Source organism: Ruditapes philippinarum, unplaced genomic scaffold (genome assembly GCF_026571515.1).
Source record: "Ruditapes philippinarum isolate M1 unplaced genomic scaffold, ASM2657151v2 ctg2155_1_1_1_1, whole genome shotgun sequence".
NCBI lineage: Eukaryota > Metazoa > Mollusca > Bivalvia > Venerida > Veneridae > Ruditapes > Ruditapes philippinarum.
The window spans coordinates 191,074-214,132 of NW_026861489.1; the positions used below are offsets into that span (position 1 = coordinate 191,074).

The 23,059-nt window shown below is 31.1% G+C and overlaps 1 protein-coding gene across 2 annotated transcripts in view; it reads right to left on the minus strand.

Moving 5' to 3' along the window:
* Positions 1-24: 24 nt before the first annotated feature.
* Positions 25-23,059, minus strand: part of LOC132715816 (FRAS1-related extracellular matrix protein 2-like) — a 107,392-nt gene continuing 84,357 nt past the window's right edge. The window contains exons 7-26 of one of the 2 annotated variants that reach the window (XM_060698893.1): positions 21,448-21,696; positions 17,904-18,053; positions 16,740-16,949; positions 15,790-15,987; positions 15,177-15,341; positions 14,716-14,898; positions 14,138-14,268; positions 13,496-13,654; positions 12,215-12,416; positions 11,438-11,602; positions 10,910-11,201; positions 10,165-10,264; positions 9,617-9,640; positions 8,458-8,653; positions 7,931-8,035; positions 7,322-7,449; positions 6,840-7,104; positions 6,055-6,242; positions 5,464-5,610; positions 25-4,648 (exon numbers count right to left, since the gene is read on the minus strand). In XM_060698893.1, the coding sequence (XP_060554876.1) occupies positions 4,190-4,648; positions 5,464-5,610; positions 6,055-6,242; positions 6,840-7,104; positions 7,322-7,449; positions 7,931-8,035; positions 8,458-8,653; positions 9,617-9,640; positions 10,165-10,264; positions 10,910-11,201; positions 11,438-11,602; positions 12,215-12,416; positions 13,496-13,654; positions 14,138-14,268; positions 14,716-14,898; positions 15,177-15,341; positions 15,790-15,987; positions 16,740-16,949; positions 17,904-18,053; positions 21,448-21,696 (3,716 nt within the window). In that variant the 3' untranslated portion in view covers positions 25-4,189. The remainder of the gene's footprint in view (positions 4,649-5,463; positions 5,611-6,054; positions 6,243-6,839; positions 7,105-7,321; positions 7,450-7,930; positions 8,036-8,457; positions 8,654-9,616; positions 9,641-10,164; positions 10,265-10,909; positions 11,202-11,437; positions 11,603-12,214; positions 12,417-13,495; positions 13,655-14,137; positions 14,269-14,715; positions 14,899-15,176; positions 15,342-15,789; positions 15,988-16,739; positions 16,950-17,903; positions 18,054-21,447; positions 21,697-23,059) is intronic. The other variant, XM_060698894.1, reaches the window with a different exon arrangement.

The following is a 23,059-nucleotide window of genomic DNA, read 5'->3' on the forward strand; positions in this document are numbered from 1 at the left end:
CACAAAGAAATAACAACCACAGAGAAATTTTTCATGTTTTATTATGACCTTTTTGGAATGCAGGCAATGTAATATATGTTTTGTATTAAAAAATGGCATAAACATATCAAAAAAAGCATTGAGTATCAAATACTGTAAAACAATAAATCAACAGCATCAAGCCTCGATCATCTACAGTCATACAATAATAATTATACATACTGTAATACAAGTTATCATAACTGTTATACAAAATAATCAATTCTTGAAAAACAGCACTTCTAGTATACACAATTGGTTATAACCACTAAATACATATGTGGATTTTCTATGCAACTTTTTATGCTAAAATATACATTCATTTTCTCGTTCATACATTCTATATACAAGTCAAATATTCTGAACAGTCTTGAGGTGAGTAAATTATAAACTCACATAACCTGTGTAAATATTTCAATATGAAATAGTTTTGACCCTTTTAAAATAAATGACATACCAGCGAGTGAAAGCAAACAAATAAAAACTTTGCAAAAGCAATCTTGCAAAAAGAAGCTATTTAATATGCATAAACCTGTAGAAAAAGTTTATAAAAATTGAGATTTCCTGAAAAAGAAATTCTTCCTGGAATATTTTCAAACAAGCAAAAATTAGGCAATAACATAAGTAAATACAAAGCAAAAATTAAAAACATAACATAAACTAATATATAAATACTGGCAAGCTCTGGCCAGCAGGTCAGTCTTAACCGTAAACCTGCTACATCTGTGTAATCTGAACCCAGAAACTGTCGATTTTATAATAATTATTATCATAATACAACAAAACTTCTATATCAATATAAAAAGTTGTTTGGCTGCTCAAAAATACAGACAGACCTAGCTCTATATTGTGGTATAGACCCTCTATATTATCTCCCTTAGTGTTTCACTGAGTAAACAGATTATAATGCAGTATTAACTGACTGACAAGTCAGATATTAACATTCTTATTGCATATTTCTTAAGCAATAGCTTTACATTCATGTATAAAGCATCTACACATGTCTTATGGATTTCAACACTCGTGAAACATGGACAAAAAATTAAACATTATAACAAAAACCTTTACAATAAACAAAAATAAACAAAAAATCTGATGTATTAAAATGAACACAAATGAGATTGTCACAAAATATATACACAAAAGCATGAAAATGTGTGTTATACTATATTTATATCAAGCTGGTTAATATCATACTTAATACACTATTATTTGTAAAATGATTACACTATGATAAAGCTATTCCTGAATGCTAAAAGGCTCTTTGATTGTTTATGAATATAGTTTCTCACACAGATTGTTTATGAATATAATTTCTCACACAGAGATTGTTTATAAATATAGTTTCTAAAACAGAGATTGTTTATGAATATAGAGAGAAACTAATGATTTTCAACATTGACAACTCAGTAATATTTTTTAAATATATACCTTCATTTTAAAAATAATCTGCATTGTGTTAGAAAACATCGTATCACTTATATCTAAAACTACAAGAAACCTGTTCTTTTATTTCTGAACATAAATCATAAAATCAAACAAATAAAAAGCTGTTTTAGTTCAAGTAGTTGAATAAGTGTGCAGTAATAATAATACTCAAATAAAAACGATTAATCTGCAATGATTAACTGGCAAATTGTAAATTTCCTTGGCACAAGCAAATATTCCATTATATTAGAAATATATAAAATGTTATTTTGTACACACAGAAATAAAACAAATACAAAACAAATCTGAGAAAAAGCCAAAAAACTTGAATAACCCTGACAAAATAAAAAACCCTTCTTATATCAGATTATAAGGCTATTAATTAGTAATAAACTTATAACCCTTGTCTTTAATATTAACAAAAATTACATAAATTCATATAAAACAAGCAGATGATTTTCGTTCATGGGCCAAGAATTTTTTTTTTTCAAAGAAATTAATGTTCTACAGAATATGGTCAATATAAATTTTGAATATACACTGAAGGTTACAAATAAATGCAACGCATGGAAATATGAGTCAAAAATTCATAGCAGGTCAAGGTCTTGTGGCAAGACACTTGTAACCCAATAACTCTCAGACTTTTGTCAGAATTGTCAGTTTAATTAAGTGACAAATCATATTCATAATCGAGTAAAAATCGAAATAGTCTGCATAATTATTTTAACTCTTGTTTAAATAACAAGTAAAAATCAATGTTTTATGATAAAGCCAAGTATAGACTTATCACACTTGTAAATACAGTAAAATCATAAAACATTTCATTAAAGTTAACAAAACTCATTAGAGAAACAATTATGTTCATTGTAACAAATCAATAATTCAGATAATTAAGGTGAGCATTATTTGAGCTATCTACAATGACTAGCACATCAATCATTCTTGTACAAACAATTCTATTTTACCCTAAATGTATGAGTCAAATAAAAAATAACGCCTAATTTAATATAAAATACAGACCCCCGTCTTATAGGTGATCTGACATATGGTTGAGTAGTTAAACTGTTAGTATATTTTTAAAACAGCCAGTTTAACTATTTTTAAAACTTGTCAAAATAATCATTATTACATTAATTTTACTTTGACAGTCAACATATTTGATATATATTTTTATACATGTATTCCTCCTTATTATCATAAATAAGTTCTGCAAGTACATGTATGATTATGAAAAAATCACGGTGATATAAAACATGTTACAGTATCATGCCACAAGAAACATTTAGCACACACAAATGATATAATGATGTTATGTCTATTAACATATACTTGAATAGAAGATTCTCGTGTTATTTATGTGATAGGTAAATGACAACTTATACCAGTCCAAGATCTGCCACAAATTTTAACTCCAGTTTAGTTTAGTCTCATCAATATAACCAACATGAAATAACACCATTCCTACTGGTGTTTCGCCATCCACATAAAAGACAAAACTGAGTAGACCTACTTTAATGTATAAGTTAATATTATACAACCAGATTCCTCACTTTAGGTATGACTGTGTCACAAATATGACTGTGTCACAAATATGACTGTGTCACAAATATGACTGTGCCGCAAAATGACTGTGTCACAAAATTAATATGACTGTCACAAATATCAATAATTTGGCCATACTGGCCTTATCTAACTAAAATATCTACTAAAATATATATTGCACATATAGACAATGGTAACTGGCTTTTTAATACAGGATAATGTTTATACAATACAACTTGATTGCTAATGAATTATGGCAACATGTATGTATATAGGTATATTACATATAATATGATACATAATCTCATATGGTCCAGGTATGATTCAACTCCCAATGTTATTAAATAATATCAGTTAATAATACATGATATGTAAAAATAAAGCAAACAAACAAAATAAACCATAATTTTTGACAATTTAGGGAGGAAACTAACATAAATTCTTAGTGTATCTTAAGACAAATTGCAGTGAAAATAAAAATAAATTTAAGCATGTTTTTTGGCAATTCACTGAGAATACATACATAATATCATGCAACTCATAGTAAATAAAAGTTTGATTGTAGCATTAAAACAAAGGACCCTGGATTAAATGTTTCAACTTTCACTTACATACTTACTTTTAACCCTTAAAGTGCTGGAACCGAAAGCGTTAAGCCTTTGCCACCAGTATAGAGCCAGGCCAGCCCTCACATCCGTGCAGTCTGACCAGGCTCTATACTGTTGGCTGACAAACTTTAAATATTCAAAATTGATAATGGACAGTCCCAAAAATGGAAGTGGGACAAGTCCATTTAAAATATTCAGCATGTTAAGGGTTAACAATACTACTTTTATTGTAGTCACATGATATGCATATATTAAACTGATAACACATTTATAAATGATTTGATGAATATGTTTTATAACAAATGATTTAATGATTAAAATTTTTTCATCTTATCCTAACATCGCAAACTAGCTTCTCGTATATCAGCAATTTACAAAACAATGTTCACTATACATCTAATGATACATCAACATTTCCAACAAAAAATGGTTCTGAGATATTGTAGAGATTCTATCATTAAATGTATATTCTGTGAAATGTTTTTATTGTAGAAGCCGCAGATAACATCAGATTTTAGTTTATAATATTTTCTCGCAGTATTACATAATGGTAACAATAATAAGTTATAACTTATAACACATATCTGCATAATCTACACTTCTGAAAGATCATTTTTCTTAAATATATGAGCATTTGATATGACGCGTGTATGACCTGGTGAAGTTGACATCACAGTTATAGTCCCTGACGGGGTCGGAGGTGGCGACGTCCTTTTTCGCCGATGACGTATAAATATCACAAGAATGAATATTGCTATCAGCAGTAGTATTCCTACACCAATTAACACAGCTATTAGTGGTGTTTGACCTTCCTCACTTTCTTGAATCTTATCCGATTTATAAGTGTCATCAGAAATGGATTTCCCATTCAAATTTAAAATCAATGGGGCCATGTTTGTGCCCTTCTCACCATTGCCAATGTCGGATAAATCTGTCTGAGATCGTTTTAACATGTTGTGTACTTTAACTTCATGAACATCTCTCTTTGATTTGCTACTTCGAGATCTTATTGAATAGATGCTATGTAAGAACCACTGTTTACCAGCATCAACCTGATGAATGAAACAATAATATAACATAAAGATTAGATTCTTAATGAACATAAAAGGGTTGTGACTCATAAAAAATGAAGTGTGATAACAACCATTTCTAACAATGCCCTCAATTTTCAAGTCATAATTTAATGGCAGTATTACTTTAGCTTTCCTTCCTACACCTTGATACATGTAGTTTTATGCCAACTGCACAAAATTATAATCAATGTTATAGAAGTGTAGGAAAAGAAAAATTGAAAATTAAACATTTACTGCAAGGTACTGATATACGACCATAAAACCCTAAAAGGATTGTATAATGTAATAGTATTGCACACAGGATGTATATTCCCAAAACCTTTTATCATTTGAGGTGCCAGTCTAGAGCCAGAAGAAATTATTTTTGGTTCTCACTGAGTTGTAAGTAACATAGACACTGTATCGGTATCATAATGAATTTTCAGCTTTAATGGTAAAAGAACACCAAAATACAACAGAAATGCACCTAGATAAAACCACCAAACAAATGGCTACTTCTTAACAGTTCAATGTCTGTAAACAAATTCAAACTCTAATATGAAGAGTGTAAACAGTTTGTAAGTTATTTGAAGTATGCAACAGGCCCTGTAAAAAGAAATGTTTGTAAAAATAACATAATCAGATGAAAATGATTTGAGCCGCGTCATGACAACCCTATTACAAGTAGAGAAACTGATAGCGAACAACATGGATCCTGATCAGACTGCGCGGATGCGCAGGCTGGTCTGGATCCATGCTGGTCGCAAACCCTTTATGTTGGTTTTGTCATGACGGGGCTCATTTTATAAACATACCTGGAACAATGGTTTAGAATCAAAGGAGAAACCATCAGCTCCTGATTGTAGTACTAGTTTTACAGCTTTACTATCTTCCTTAGCTGGCATTGCATTAAATGGAACACCTTTGATATCTGTATCTACAGTGTATGGGGCCTCAGCGTCCTGTTAAATATAAAAGTACATTGAATATATTACCATATAAATAAGAACTGTTTGTGGGCACTCTCCAAAGAGGATATAATTTTGCAAAAATACTTTGCAGATTTACCTGCCCTCGATAGTGAAAAAGTACACTTTTACTTCATGTTTGAATAGCTATGATAGTTTTTGAGTAATGCAACAAAATGGTTCACAAATGCCAATACCAAAGAAATGGTTATTTTTCACAATTTTTATTATAAAATATGTCATTTAACATAATTATTATACTTATTCAAAGTACTTGTCCGTTTTTCCAACATAACTTTTACTGCATTACAATATGGAAAACAATTCTTACAAAGTGATAATGGGTAAATGAATACTCATATACACAATTTAATTGTAACATAATTTTCAAGAGTAAAAATAATCAATATATAAATATATGTGTAACAAAAACCATACCACAATTCTATAGGTAGTGTCAAGGTTTTTCGACTCCCCAACACAGCCATACTCTCCGTTATCAGGATCGTATCTTGGAATGTAACCATCTTTACCGGAACATAGAAACACTTTCTCTATATTGAGAACAAACTGGTTGCCTAGTGACTGAACTGTATCCACATTCACTCTCCCATAAATAGTATCACCTGTAATCAAAGACATTGATATTTAATTTCAGCTTATTTCATTACACAGATAAACACAAAAACTTGGTAATAAGTTACCAAACTGACCAAAATCAGTCTTTAAATCAAGGAATAAAATCTATTTTTTCTGTTTACAGTAACTAGATACAAGTCTTTATTTTTATAAAAACAATACATCAGAAAGTATGACAATAAGTTTAAGTCTTATTAATGTTCATTTAAGATTACATGAGACTATAATTATATAATATATCATAACATTATAACAGGTTATTCTCCTATAGCTGAATGTCAAAGTATATCCTTCTGTGTGAGAAAGCTAGTTAGCTTACCCCCCAGTGCTAGGGGGTGTGAGGGATGTTGCAATTTTTCATTATCCCTCAAGTACAGACTCAATCAAACCAGGTCTGCAATTTTCATGATATTTTTTTAAGGTATGCAATTCTACTTGAAATGCTTTTTTGTGCCTGAAATATATCTGCTATCTTGAGTGCTCCTCCACCAGTTAAGCCGAAACGTTGCATAAAACTATGGACGGTCTGTGTGACATAACAAAAACAATAGCAAATTTTAACAAATACAGAAAAAATCTCTTACCAGGAGCAAAGGCTGTATCTTCCTCTCTCAAACCTAACCCTTGTATATTGTCAGACAACCACACGTCTTTCTTACGTACAAGGTAAAACTCTGTATTCAGACTGAACTCTGTTGCCACTGGGTCACTCACTTGCTGGAATCTGATTGGTAGATCAAAGGTCATAGGAGTTCTGGGAGTACACTTCAGTGGTAGAGAGTATTTCTGGGTCAAGGTTGCAAAACAAGGTATAAGACTGACCTTGTAATCTCCTGAAAAATCTTGAATCTGCAACAAAAAAAAATCATTTTGAAATTTGTTATCTGAAGAAAACATAGACCAGTGTTTTTCTAAAAAAATTCATAGCTGTCAAATATTTAATAAACATCATCATAATATCCCTCAATTGGTAAGAGGTACACAGGGATCTCGTTTAGACTACATGTCTATTTATAACCTTTATTTACAAACAAGATAATTATCTACATTGTCAAGTCCGACTTACAGCTTTACTTGATACAAATTCCCAAAGTTGTTCTGGCTGATCATAGGTTGAGTCACTGCGTACCAATCTCAAGGTCAGAGCAATATCTGGTTGCCCTGGTAACTTGACTGAAGAAGACATGTCTGCCCCTGAAATATGAAAACTTTCATTTTATACTAATACAAGCAAACCAGAGTTGAAATATTTACTTGGCATTTATGATTTATTTTCAACTGAAATGAGTAATTGCCTTGATAATCAACATAATCTTATTAAGTATTCATTCCCCCTTTTACACACATCCTGAACATATACTGAATCAATAATTCAATGTTATCCACAAATAAAAACCTTCTTAAAAATGAAAGCATTATTTTATGTATCATTATTATATACAAGATGAGTTTAAGGACACAAAATGGAAGTTATCTACAGAAATGTGATTTTTGCTAATAAAAAAACAACCAAGATATAATTGCAAAGTACACTGTAAACAAATTTGGTAATGACACCCCCATTTTAAAATGAAAATTAAATATATTCAGACAATACCATAAGAGTAAAATATACATATTATAAAACGATTTTCTTCCTAAAGGGCATACAAGAATAGTTTTGTTCATGACATACCTGATTGAAAAAGTATAAATTGTCCTCTAAAGTTGGCTACAGTTTTAAAGCCAACAACAAGTTTCCCATCATCCTTTATTCTCATGCTAGTGGGGTAAAGGTGAGCTGAAATACACAAAATAATTATTCAGTAAAGTTGAGTACCGGTAACTGAGGAAGTGATGTGGAGCGCCATAGCAAAGAAAAACCTGTCATATTTTTCAAGTCATAGAAAAATGTTATGGTGCCAATAACATTTTTTCATATTGACTTTCTATCAGTGACTATTACATTACATTACATGATTTTGTGTATTGATTTCATTTAAGTGTATGTAGATGTTTTATCTTATTTATTTTCTAAACTGTCCTGTTTTGTAAAAACTTTCTAGCATCATATTGAACAATAGCCGATGACTGATGTCCTGTCCTATCTAAGCTTCAAAATGTTGCCATTGTATATACAGTAGTACTAACTAATTTAGGTTTTAAAAACTTCAAAGGTCCAAACTTTAATAGGCAAATTATAAAAGAACACCAAATACACACCTTCTATGTCAGTCTCTTCTTGTATAGTACTAATCCCTTCCTGCCACAATATAGCAGTGTTATAAACAAACTTCAGGTTCAACTCTGTGTTGAGGTCAAAGTGGCGCCACCTATAGGAGAGTTCTGGTGAGAAGTAGACGTAGGACACAAACAACGGCAGCTTTAGTGAAACATAAGAATGTCTGATATCCTGTACCTGAAAAATGCAAAATGTTCATAATGTTATCATGGTTTTTCCAGCCTAAATTACAATGTTTAAAGAGTTAATCACTCAAAACGTTTTTTTTATTCTCTGTAAGTAATTTCTCATTGAATACTGTCATCTTAATGTGAAAATTGCAAATGTTTGTTTTAAATCAATAGTGCAAAAAAGTAATAAAACAGATTGGATATTTACTATAAACATTAAATTTCAGCCAATGTTTTGAACCAACAACCTCATGCCCTTTAAAGTAACCGTCTGTTTGGGTTATAACACAGGTGAAAAGGTTTAACTCCTTAAATTGCCAGTATGACAATAAGTTCCTTTCTATCTCATATATTTATAAAAGATTAGATGCTTATTGCTGCTCTCTTGGAAAAAAAGTGGTATCAAATAGCATTCAAATTCAAATTTACTTCTTAACATGAGCTTAAAATTTAGATTGTACAACAATAACTTTAATCCCTCTCCTGAAAAAACATTATATACATGATCATATGAGTAATTGGTTTCTGTCTATACTAGGATAAATACAGATATCTGTAAAGAAAATTACTAGATAATTAACTATTTTCAGAAAGGAAAGACAGTTAAATGTACACCAAGTTTTAAGGAGATATGTAGAGGAAAGGTTAATCATTGAATGCTACAGCAAAGATATTTGTCTTGTCAACATGTATTTCCATACAGTCTGCCAAGACTGATGTAGAAGTCCTTTATACTAAAAGAAATATACTGACAACACTATAAGGCAGGGTAAGTCATCTGCACAAATTTACAAGGTTAAAGTGTTTTGTGTAAGACATTTTCTGGCACCAGTGAAATCCCTGTAATTCATGCAAAAAAACAAAACAAAACAAAACAGACATGCATTCTCTATCATAGGATTAAGAGGATTTTCAATGTTAGGTATTCATGCAGAAACAACAAAGGGTAATAAAAAAAGATTTCACAAACTTTTATTGTATTACTCTTATTAAACTGAAAAAGATAATGAGAAAATTTCTAATTTATATGATGCATTGTTTTCAATAATTATATAGTAAGCATTCACTATCAAGTACTGATACCAGCCCTGGAACCTTTTTCTGCATTAATATATAATAGTCACCAAATTCAACCTTTAAATACATTATTATTATTATTGAAGCAAAAATGACAAAAACAGGTTAACTCCTATTAAATTAAGAAGTTGACCTGTTACTATAGTAAGGTGACGAAATACATGATGCTTAGTAAATTTTGACTTGAAAATTCCAATTTAAACTTGCATATAAAATTTTAAAATCCTGATAACAAAAATTATTTTCAGAAAATTTAACCTAGCAAATAATACAGTCATCATTTTGCAAGAAAAATGGTCTTAAGGTTGTTTTTTTTTCTCATATCTTGCCATGCATTTGAAAAAGTAAAGGATATATTTTATGGAGAGGCAATATCTATCTACCGGTACCTAAAACAACACTTTTAGTAATTAGTATAGATAGATAAAAGACACAACATACCTGGGCTTCAGCCTGTATCATTGCCTGACATGGGTCCACCAGCTCGGACATATCATAGTATGATTCAAATGTCCAAACACAAGAGTCCAGATCCAAATTTCTGAAAATATGCCATCATGTCAAATAACAATCTATCAATGAGTGGACATCCTAACATTATAATGTCAACAGAATAAAATTGACCAGAATAAAGGCAAAAATCATTTCACTTTAACACTCCAAAAACAATATACAATTAAGTTCTTGGAGACAATTATCATGGCACACAGTGGAAGTCATGATTTATAAAGCAAGAGATGATGGTAGAACAGTATCCTTGACTAGTTTCAGTGCTTGATAATTAAACAAAAGCCTGAATAATCTAGATAATTTTGAGTTAAAAAAGGGCCATAATTCTATCAAAATCCATGTTAGAGTTATGTGTCTAGGTCGGTGACCTCCTATTATGCCCCAAAATAAGAGTGTGAAGTTTCAACCAATTTTCTTCAGTACTTTTTCAGACCAACTTACAAAGTTAACCTAAGTGTACACCTTGTTGCCTCGAGTACATAAGCTCTCCCTTTTATCGAATAGACAAACATAAAACACCATAGCATACCAAAAGCATGCCTAAATCTTATATTTATATATATATAGCAGAAAATTGATCTGCATATTAGTATTCAAACTAATGACTGCAGTCTTCAAATATAAACAAAATATATTTTGATATTTTACTAAGTTAATAGAAACTGTAGACCATTACTTGTAAAATCTGAGTGTAGACTGAGGTCTATAATTTTCATCCAGCTCATACAGTTCTGAATCTGTTATATACTTTGACTTCCTCGTTCCATTTGTAATGAATCCGTACTTTGTTGACCTTTTATCTATATCGAGGAGATTGGAACACGGGTGTTCCATACGGTAAGCATCCTTACTCAAGGCATACTGGAAGTTTGACAATCTTCTTGTTGAGATGACAGGGAACATTCCATCTGTATGTGGAACCTGGACTGTCAGACGAACAGTATTGGGTTGGTCCTTATCATCTGTTCCTAGAAATTATATATATCATATGTAACAGTATGACACAAAACAAGAAAAACGAAAGAACGCAAACATAACAATAATATACCGGTAGTACAAAAGAGGCCTTTATGTAGCAAAAGGAAGTCATTTTAAGATTGGAAAATTTTATAGACTAGCTTTCAAACTTTACCAGTGGTAAAGGAGATGTATGAAAGACTAAACTCAACATCATAATTAAGCTAAATATAAAAGAAATTTTTACCTGTATACCAAAGTCTAGCTGTAAATGGATCAGCCCCAACAGCACCACGGGTTCTAGGCAGACACTTCCCTTCCTCTGTATCAACGGTAACAACAGGACTTCCAATTTCCCTTCCTGGTTCCCCTGCCTCATTTACAGCTCTAGCAAAACATCTTACCTGGCTCCCTGCAATAATATTACAAATCATTTGTGAAACAAAAAAAAACCAAAAAAACTCAAGTTGGTGAATAGAACATTTTGGAGAATGACATTTAATTTTCATAAACATTTCTTTATTAAATTAAGCTAGACTATATTCCATAAAAAAGACAAATGGAACTACATTGTTATAATATATGACAGTCACTGTACTTTAACTTGTCACACAAATCATTCATAAAAGACATTTGTAATTTAAACGACAGGTCACACTTGGCTGATACAGGCCGTAGTAAAGCCATTAAGCATAAATGGAGAGTGGGCTGGGCTTATCTGACACATAATGAATGGTGAAACTGAAATTTTATCTCATGTAAACAATACCTTGCATAGTGTATTTTTCTTAAACAGCAGTTTACATCAAGGCAATACTTTGATCTTATTTAACATTGTTTAAAATCAAAATTATTCTATCAATTTGAAAAGTTAAAAACAACAATCATTTGTATCAAACAAACTGGTCTTTACAGATAGGAATGATTGTACTTCTATCATTTACCCTTCCTATTTAAAAGTGAAGTTATGAGAACCTGAATATTCTCACCCACTTTAAGAATTATAGAAAAGGGAGTTAATCACCTCTTGTAAAATAAATGCTGTCTAGAGTGATGCCCCTTGTTGATGTGAAGGCTGTATCGGTTTCAAGATCTCTCATATTTCCAAAAACTCCATTCTCGTCTTCTGGAGGTCCAACTCGCCACCTGAACTTTGTTAATTTATTGTCTATCTCAGAACACTTCTGCTTTACCTCCTTGTATTTTGGATGTTTTGGATTGCATGGCTACAAATACAAACATGACATTGGTGTTGATTAGGGTATAAATAAGAATGTGACACTTGATTTTAAAAGGTATTGTGTAACGTGCTTCCATAAATAGTGTCACTACATTTATTACTTGAAGTTCAACTTAATATGTAAATATGTGATATAATAATGGACCTCTTCTAGTCATTTTCATTTGTTTGAGTATCACTATTATCTAAGTGACAGCTATGACTTTCATTATGTATATATACATGTATGATCAGTATTATTTACTATTATAATTATATTATATTAGTATTATTACTTACTCATATTTTAAAAAGTACAACAATGTATTGTTGCTTCAATATTTATGCCATGATAAAGCAGATACAATTTCCGTAATGGATTAAAAAGCTAAGAATTACTTTCTCTGTATGCAAGAAGTTATATGTACTGGTTAGAGAGATAACTCTGACACAGAGATAAACCAAACACTTGATACATATTTTTGTTATATTTTGTTTTTCAACAAACAAACACAATGGTCACCTAGTAAAGATTTAGTGTCCGAGATATCTCCTCTCTAACCAGTATCTTCAAACAAAATGACTCAGTAAAAGAAAATGACAAAATATGTATATTCACATTATTAAAAGGTCTGATTTTTTTGATGGCTTTTACGTTGCACACTATAGGCCATATGGCAATTATCTAGCTTTACTGGTGGAGGAATACCTCAGGTGCCCTCTATACATTATTCCAGGCACAAACTGTCAACTGAGTAGAACCACCGATGTTTGGAAAGCTATATGTAGCTTGATAGCTTTCTCACATGTAGAATCTGACAACGCTTGCTCCACTCAAACATACGGTGCTAAAAGGCAAGTGGTTTAAGTCAACTTGGCCTCGGATGCCCTATAAGGTCTGAATCACATGCTTGAATTCTAAAAATGTCTGAATTAAATGTCCAGATTCTAAAACGCTTAAACAATTTTAAAGTACACAAGAATCTTTTCAGAATCTTTAAAGAATGAGATAGGTTTCTCCCTATCTTAATTATAATTATGGCATAATTCCATCAATTCTGATTAACAATGACATATTCTACTTACTGACACACAGACAAGTGGATATCCATTTATAGGCTTCATGTTCATAGCACGACCAACTTGATCAAGATCACGAAGAGAGACAACCAATGGTGGTACAGGGAATACAACATTTATAAACTTGCTGTTTTCTTCAATATAAACTGTAGCTTTACTGTTGTGCTGTAATGTATACAAAATAGATACAAAAGCTGGACTAAATATTTAGCACTAGACACTGATATTTCAAAGAGTTGATATTCAAGGAAAGAGCAATCTTGAAGAAATATGCTTTCAAATTAATAGAGAGAATAGGAAGAGTCCCAAATACTCATTTTTTCAGTCCACGCACAGAATGACAGCAGGATTGATAGGCTCAAAGAGCATATGTATATCAACCTGCCAAAATCACAGCATAAATACGGTACATGAATCTTTATGTAACTAACGTTTTCTAAACAAGACCGGTCTACGGCCAGCACGCTTCACTTTTCTCAGTGTTTGTTAACAAACAGTTCAAAATTCAAAGCAGGGCAATCCTATATAACAAATTCAGGGAAGTACTGGTTAAAACATGACTAAAAGTCTTAATTTATAATCAAGTTAAAGAAAGCATTTTTGTAAGAATTCATCAATTAATATAATAAAGGATGATGGCACACATACATGTACTTCTGCGATCATGTTGCGGTCCTGTGACAGATGTAAGGAGAAACTTTCACTGTTTTCAGTCTCCCCATCATAATTGATCTCAATCTCTGCAAACAGCTGTTCTATACCAGGCTCAAATCTCAACACTAAAATGAAAGAGTACATATGTATGTATTACAGTTAATATCCTATGTTAACTATTGTTTATTTTTTTGTTACAATTGATTTTAAACTAAACCAACACTGTAAAGTCATATGGTAACTTTCTAGTTCTTCTAATGGAGGAAAACCTAAAGTGACCCTTCATGCATTATTCCAGGTATGAACAGGCACCAATATAAAACCACCAACCCTCTCTAAGCTTGTTTCCTTAAATGAAAGATATATTTACTGTTTTCATTTATTGTAGTCAATTTTACATGACTAGAGCTTAAGTTTCTGACATTACTTACTAATTTGCTATTAGAAATCCTCTATATATTTTTATATCATTTCCATCATGTAAAATGCCTAGTGTATCTTCTCCCAAATCCTTTTCCTACACAAAATATTTCTGAAACTATACTCAGTATAATTATAAAATGTTAACATACATATAGAATGCCCATTGAAATCTCGACCAGCACTTGCACTGCCACTCTTCGTTGACACTCTGACCTCTGACGTTCCCGACGTGTCACCTAGACGTATCACTGGTACACGTAAAACGTTGACATCACCGGGAATAATCGGCTCGTTCACTGTGTACTGACTCTTGTCAAACTTTATCACAGCAACTGGAGTTTAATAAAGAAAAAACATTTTTTTTTTAACAAAGAAAGGTACTAACTGACACACAATAAACAAAGTTAACATTATTATTTTTTTTTCCAAATACGATTCTGTTGTGTTTTTTTCTATGTTTCACAAATTAAGATCTTAACTTCCCATTGTGACATGGAAGAAGACTTCTCGCACTTTACTTCAGAATGTGAAGATACAAATTAAAAGATATATGAAATAAATGCAAGGACAAAAAGTGAAATACATGTTGAAGTCAAATCAGAAAACATACTATCATCTGGATCATGAATCACAATTTTCGTTGTTATTTGCCCTCCAAGAGTTGCTCCCCCTGGCATAGCGCCACCTGGTGTTCCAAGTACAAGACGGAAACTTTCCTCTTTTTCATTGTGCCTGTCATTAATGATCTTCACTCTACATTCAGTTTCTCCTTCCCCTATAAATATACACAGTGTAAAGGGGCTATCAGTTTATATGGCATACTATCTACACATTAGTTAACCATAAAACTTGTCATTAAAGTTATATGACTTAAAGTAAAAAAGTACAAAGATTCTAGCATAACTTTTGTTTTAATCAATTTGTTGTACTGAAAAATTGCTTTCTGTGATTTTAAAAAAATTACTTACAGCTGTGTATACACATAATATAAACATTATAACCTTCCAATGAAAATTGATGTTACAAACATGAAGTATCATTCATAGCTTTTGATTACAGAATAACTTTACTAAAAAGAGCCTTATTGTAGTTTTTACTGAGAGGTGACCTTTAATAACAGATTTAAGATGCACAATAAATTCTAAAGTTGGAAGTAAATATGGGGTGTATTAAAATATCTGTTAAAATACTGAATTCAAACATATATATATATATGTATGTACCTGGTTTGAAGAAAACAAAAGAACTGTTAGTGTCTGGTCTCTCTATGTAGTCTACATCAACTTGAGCCGAGGCCTGTCTAGTATAACATCTAACGTAAGATTCCTGACTGATGTCACCTGACCTGGTAACCTTAGCAACCACCTCTTCCTCACGCTCCAACACCTCATATTCCACATCAGCAAACTCCATCTTTGGTACTAAACAAAGTAGAAGAAAAGCAATTTAGCAAAGGTGCCATGGCAAAAAACTTCAGCCTTATAAAAACATATTATTCTATCATTTAGACAGAAATACCACTTATTCACAACTTTTTTTTACCAAGAAACCGTCCTTTAAATAAGACAAAGTATAAGATTTAGTACCATAGTAACCAGATTACTTTTAAAATTGTTCTTTTTCACTAAAAAATCAAGTGACATAAATTCTTTTCGAAATGAGGACTCTTTTATGGGGTTAGAATTGTTTTAAAAACAGATCTTTGTAATTGTGAAAACTAAAACTGACTTTGCCTCAAGAGATGCTAAATTAACAAGATTACTTTTTTTTACATAAAAACAGTTATTTTATATCAAAGGATAAAGACACATGTACTTTGAATGTTGAACTGTCAATTATTCATCCAAGAGGTTTCCATAACAAAAAATGCCAAAATTGATAGATCCCTACTTTGACCTATTATTTGAATAACAATAGATTGGTCTGTGCTCTTTTGTGAACAAATATTTTGTGGTGAAATTCTTATTGTAATCCTCTTACTAATCAAATAATTAGAATTAAACAGGTTAGGGATCTGTGTATAAGGCATCAACAGTAAACAGTATGCATATAGAGCCTGGTCAAACTAAATTAATGTGCCAGGCTGACTTTGCCCTATACTGATGACACAGGCAAGTCTGTAATGCTATGAGTATTCAAAAGATTAATACCAAGTTAAAACTAAGACACTCACAATCTGACAATGAGTCATTTATGGTGATGATGGCCACACTTGGTTCTCCTATAGACCCTCCTACGGGCATCCTTAGATGAAGCTCAAACTTCTCTGATCCCTCAAGGACAGGATGACCAAGGTCATCTAGGATGGTGACACTCAAGGTCTCAGTCATTTCTCCAGGGGCAAAGTCTAATATTCTAACGACTGGGATATAGTCTGTACTGGCTGTAAGATAATAATATATTGTTGCCTTTTATGAATATTCATAGAAATAAATCTGCATGAATGACAAAATCTACTATACTTAAAATGATAAGTTATTTTCAAAACTTACACAAACTATTCACATTGTATCTTCCATGACAACTGCCATATGAACACATCTACTGATGTTTCTAAACTGAAACTCTCACCATTTTTTTTTGTTCAGTTGAAACATATTTAAACCTAAGCACGGGATCACCGATAGTAGCTTGTGGTTATCACTATTGCTTAATGCAACATTTTCAATTTTGCAATTTATTAATATATTAAGAGTGTTTTTAGTGTTTTTTTTAACTGTTTTTGCTTTTCTCTTTTTTATAATTTCTGAACAGCAAACATAAATGCATATCTTTTTCTCATAACAAACAGCCTACAAGCTATTTTTTGTCCATTACCGGTCTAACTCCTATTGCTGCTTTAATTCTTTTAAATTATCAATAATTTGAATACAAATACAGAGTTTGCTGCAACACTGTTCAAAGTTGTACATCAGATTCTGTTTTATAATCGATATACAATAAACCTTCAAATTAATATTGCCCAGAATACAGTTTTATAAAATTAATTTGTTCATGTTTCAGAGATGTAAGCACTAAACAACTATATCTGTTTCATATGCATGTACTTACACCTGTAAAACTCATATCTCAATGTTGCTAATATAAAATAGATAACATTTTATTTATTACAGCAGAAGAACATCCATCCCATGATAATGTAAAAACATTAAGCCCAACCTTTCTGTATAGTGTATAAAAAAGTGTATGACGTATGCTATACACTTAAATATCATAAAACAAATTAATTAATGAAAGGCTGATTTTCAAATATAAATATAATTATGCTTCATAATCATAGCTTATGCCTCACTCTATTAGTATACTAAGTCCTTAGCCTATACAAGCATGTCTTTACCTTCAGCAGACATCGGTTCAGTTTTCCTTGATCTAACAGTAACACTAGAAGGTCTACTGAGGTCTGTTCCAGTCTTCCATACTTTAACCTCAAACGTACCAACACCCTCGTCTACATGATAATGCTCGCGATCAAAGTAAAACTTCGGCTCTGAAATCATTTAATAATTTAATCTCTCTCTTTCACCAAGCACATTCCAGAAAATCATATAGATAATTTTTTGCAACAGACGCAATGTTTTGATATGAGATACCTGCAGGCATTCAAAACTGCTCTGATCTTATAAAAAGTTGCACCCTGGGTGAATGAAAAAGTATCACAATGGTCTATAAAAAAAGATAATAATCAGCTAGAGTTTAGATTCTGACAAAAAAAATCCATGTATATCTTTATCATATATCTTTAAGCCATATCTTATCTGTCACTCATTTTGTAAGTCTTTACCAATCCGAAAATTCAGTACTTTATGACATTTTTCCTTATTTTTTATCATTTTATTATTAAGTATTACCTATTTATAAGATTTTCAGTTCATTTGATTATTATTACATATGTTTCCGACCTGTTGTTTTTGATGTGTTGTTCCCCCTTAAAACCTATTAATTTATAGATTTTAATATTTCATTCAACATCTATAAACATACATTGGCTCATTTTCAAAAAATTAATAAAAACAAAATGAAATTTCCATCCTGTATTTCTACAAAGATGAAGATCGGCCATTAACTTGCATAATTATTACTGTTTTTCTGTTTATTCTTTATGTTATGTTATGATTAAGCAAATTGTTACACCTTTCTTTATTACCCTACTATAAAAATATACAAAGGGCAACAGTCAGTCTCATTTTTTAAAATGATAAATTGTGAATTGTCTCCCTTGGAACACATAATCTATCAAACTTTAAATATTATTTTAGAAAATTCAAAGCTCTCATGTCTTATTGACACATATAAAAGATGAATTCAACTTTCTGAAAATTCAACAATCTTTAATAGCAGGTAGGCAAGAATTTTCACAAAGTTGAATTACAACTTCACAAAGTTGCCAAAAGTTATTCATAGCAACACTGACGTTTCAGACAGAGTATGTAGAAAGTTTTGGCAGCACACTGTAGGTGAAATCAGCAACAACTTTATGATATATGATAATTATTTTATATTAGCTACTTGACATGAACTAATGAATGGCAATTATGTACTTTCACATGTGTTACTGGAAGAAGGGAGGAGGACCAGGGGTAATTGCTCTCCACGGTTGTTTTAATTTATTTCGTACTTTAAAGCCGGGATATAGAGGGTATATACTTGTTGTAATTTTGTAATGAATAGTCCTAGGTTTCATAAGAATATACCTGTAATTTCTTATAATAAGTTAACTGAATTACAGTATTGTTGCATCGAGTCCATGATCATTTAGTAATTGTGGCTCTAATAGTATTTGTAAATGTATTTTTATGTCTTACAATTAACATCATCACATTGCTATAATTGTCTTTGATCTCATTTCCCTACTTATAATGTCTTAGGCATCTTTATAATTATACCAGTCATTTATATCCGTATGAACACCAATGATTATAGAAAGTATGTTATCACAAGAAAACCTTTATTAACCTCAAAACAGTCAGTGTTTTTTATCTAGGCCATTATTCCAACATTTTGGGAATTCCATCAACACAATTCGAATTGGTAAGTGATGTTAGAGGTCTAAATTGGGAATTTTAGAGTAACTACTCTACGTTACTGAAGATGTGATGAATAAAAAAGTAGCTTCTATCCATAAACTTTGTATTCAAATTTTCTTATTTTTGAAAGTCCTTTTTGAATGAAAACACTTTTTCCAAGAAAATCAACAGATAATTGGCAATTTTATGTTTCTCAGTTGGGAAAAAAACAACAACCATAATTATGTTTAGAAATGGGAATGCCTCTGTTTATCAGTTGTAATTTTATAAAGAAACAAGGCCTGTTTTCATCCACTGAGGATATAATGCCTATTAGAGACTGACAGTATCTCAACATTTCTTTGAGAAGGGAGATAACTCTTACAAACACAAATGATTATTCATAATAATAGCTAATGTTCCATATAATTTCTGTCTTACTGAATGGATGAAAGATCTCAGACAAGAAAATCGGATGAGCTGAAAAAATGTATTAAATCCAACACAGATTAATGTTCCAGTGAAAGAAAAAAAATACTGAATGAATGAAAGCACTCAAGACTCTTACAGCACTTGTCTTTGTTTGTTATAAAACAACTTGATATTGTAATCAGTAAAAACATTCCCTTTATGTAAACCATTTGGTGCACTGGAGATATTTTACATAAAAAAATGTGGAAGTTTTGTCTACAGTAGAGATGATTCAAAGATAGGGAGGATATCATTATCTCAAATGTTTCTATATCAAATCCATACATTCACAAAACATGTAACAATTTATGGCTTTTCAAGCAGTGCATTACCAAAGTTCCTGTCTGTTTAAAAAAAAAATTCTGGTAATTTATTTTTTCAGAGCAATAAAAAAAATATTTTTAAGGAATTTCTGTATAATAAAATCAAGAATATCAACAATTTTGTATAAAAAAATGCAAGTTTATTATCTCAGATAATATACGTTCTTGACTTGATTGATATGGTATTCACATTTTCAGAGTCCCCTAAAAGCCTCAACCAATTAGATCTATTTACTGCCAAATTTCTTAAATTTTCAAATAAAAACAGACAAATTTAAACAAGTCTGATGTAGTTGACATTTTGGTAATTAAATTTTGTATGTGTTAATCTTTTAACTAATGTTTCACCAAGAAAAGTTAACATTTAAGGTGAAACGTATTCCATATAATGCAATAAACTTTCTTAGATGATACAGTCATTTCAAGCTACTGTTTTGCAGTTTACAATTCATTCTTCCATCTTGAGGGTATTAAAGTGACAATGCCAATCCAAGGGTATATAGTGAGCGGATAGGTGAAAGTAAAAAGGTTTACATTTTGCCATAATTCCTTTCAATTTTATAATTTATTTTGCATGAAAGATAAATAGCTCCCATGGCCAAAGAAAATTTCTATAAATGTCCATCAGAATTTACCTGTAATGTTCAATTTATAAAAAGAGTAGGGCAGTCTTTTTATAATTACGACAGATATACGTTTTATCCTAAACATTTTTCAATATCAACTACATGTACACTATATTGGGCAATCACCATTGCATGTATAATGGTCAATGAGTATAACATCACTTTAAGAAAGGTAATGTGGTGGCTTTCAAGCATTACTGACGACTAGAACCATCAACCTTCCTTAAACTTATTGGATAGTTTCCTCAAATGAACAAATTCTTAGTCTCTGGCAGAATTCAGACCTACTGCAATCAAGAACAAGTGTTTCAAAGTCAGAGACCTTGACCTTGAAAAGAAGTCAAGTAAATTTATATTAATTTGTAAATAATTATTTGAAGTAAAAAATCTTTAAGTGAACTACTTCTTGTATGTAATTAAAGAATTAAGAGTATATAGTGCTTTTATTAAAGTAATACCATCAACTGGGTCTTGTCCAATCACAATCACTGTCTCTCTTTTATTCCCTATCTTGCCTCCCATTGGCTGAACAAGAACCAATGAAAATCTTTCTTCTTCTTCAAACAGTGTATCATCAATGATTGTGACTGTGCACATTTTCTTGTCTTCTCCTTTATCAAATCGGATCATACTGTTGTGGTCCTTGGGTCTGGAGATGTAGTCAGAATAGGACTGGACCTTATTGGGCGGTGTTCCTCTAGCTGTGCCTGCAGATGAATAAAAGAAGATTTTTATTTATAATAATAATTATAGGTTTCAAACCCAACCTGCACATTAAGCCCTTAGCCTGGTGTTGGCCACTGAATCTACCCATGCAACCTGTGCAGACCAATATTAGCCACCAGATTCATGTGTCTGGGCATCGTTTGCACTGTTCACTATTCAGTCATTTCATTTTCTTTGAATTTTTGCTTTTCATGCTGCAGTCATTTTTTTTTTTTTTAAATTATACATATATTTCATGTTTTCAATTGTGCAAAATGACTTGAAACATGAAAATTGGTAATACACTTAATACATTTCTTTATTATCTATTACATATTTATCCATTTTAATTGCCCTGATCTATTCAAGGATTTTAAATTTTACATTTCTACACTTTTGGATCTCAGAGGACCTTCTTCCAAAATAAAAGTACAGCATTCTTCAATAGAGTAGTTAACAAAACAACATTGACATAGAACAGAGGTCGGCATGAATTTATCGAAAATAGGAAAATCCCTAATTATGTTTGTACTACACATGTGAAGCGATGAAAGAAATTACGATGAAAGAAATAACTGAAAGTTCAGGATAAAGATAAAAGAGACAAAGATTTACTATACTTTGATAAAGTGCTTGAAGAAAAGAATTTTATACCCACATTTTAAGCTATCGTTCAAAGAAAATAAAATTATAACCTACTTAAACATGTTCTTTCCTTCTTTCAGAAAAAAAATTAAATCATAAAAAAGATTAAGCATACCTAATTATGTTTGTTTTTTATCATTGTATGTTAATAAAACTAATAAACTTAATAAGCTAATAAGACAAAAAAAATGCTCTTTATGTGCATCTCAATGTTCAAGTGGCATTCTCCAGAAAACTTCATTAGCAAAACAACAAATGCAGCAGACCTAATCTAATCAACTTACCAGAATATAATGTTCTTGTGCATCTTATAACATTTAGCTCGCAAAATTTGTTCCAATTTAATCTGTTCCTTTACATTTGATTTATGATATCTTGATTAATTCAAGCAACAAGCAATTTCTATTTTCATTAACTTTAACTCAAAGATTGTGATTACTAATTTTTTTTATTAACCCAAAGCCTTGTTGGTTTATAGTGAGATTATATTTAGAAACAAGTCATGACAGTGATGACAAACAATTGTCTAATGTCTTAAATTAAAAGTTTTTGAGCTCCAATATGACTGTTTATTCATTTGATTACCTCCTGAAACAGGCTTGATTAGTTTCAAATATTTAGGATCAAAAACACATATTGATAGTTAAAGACATAGTTAAAAGACATGTTCTGGTAATTAAAGGACACATTTTGGCCAACTACACTCTTAAATTACAGAGA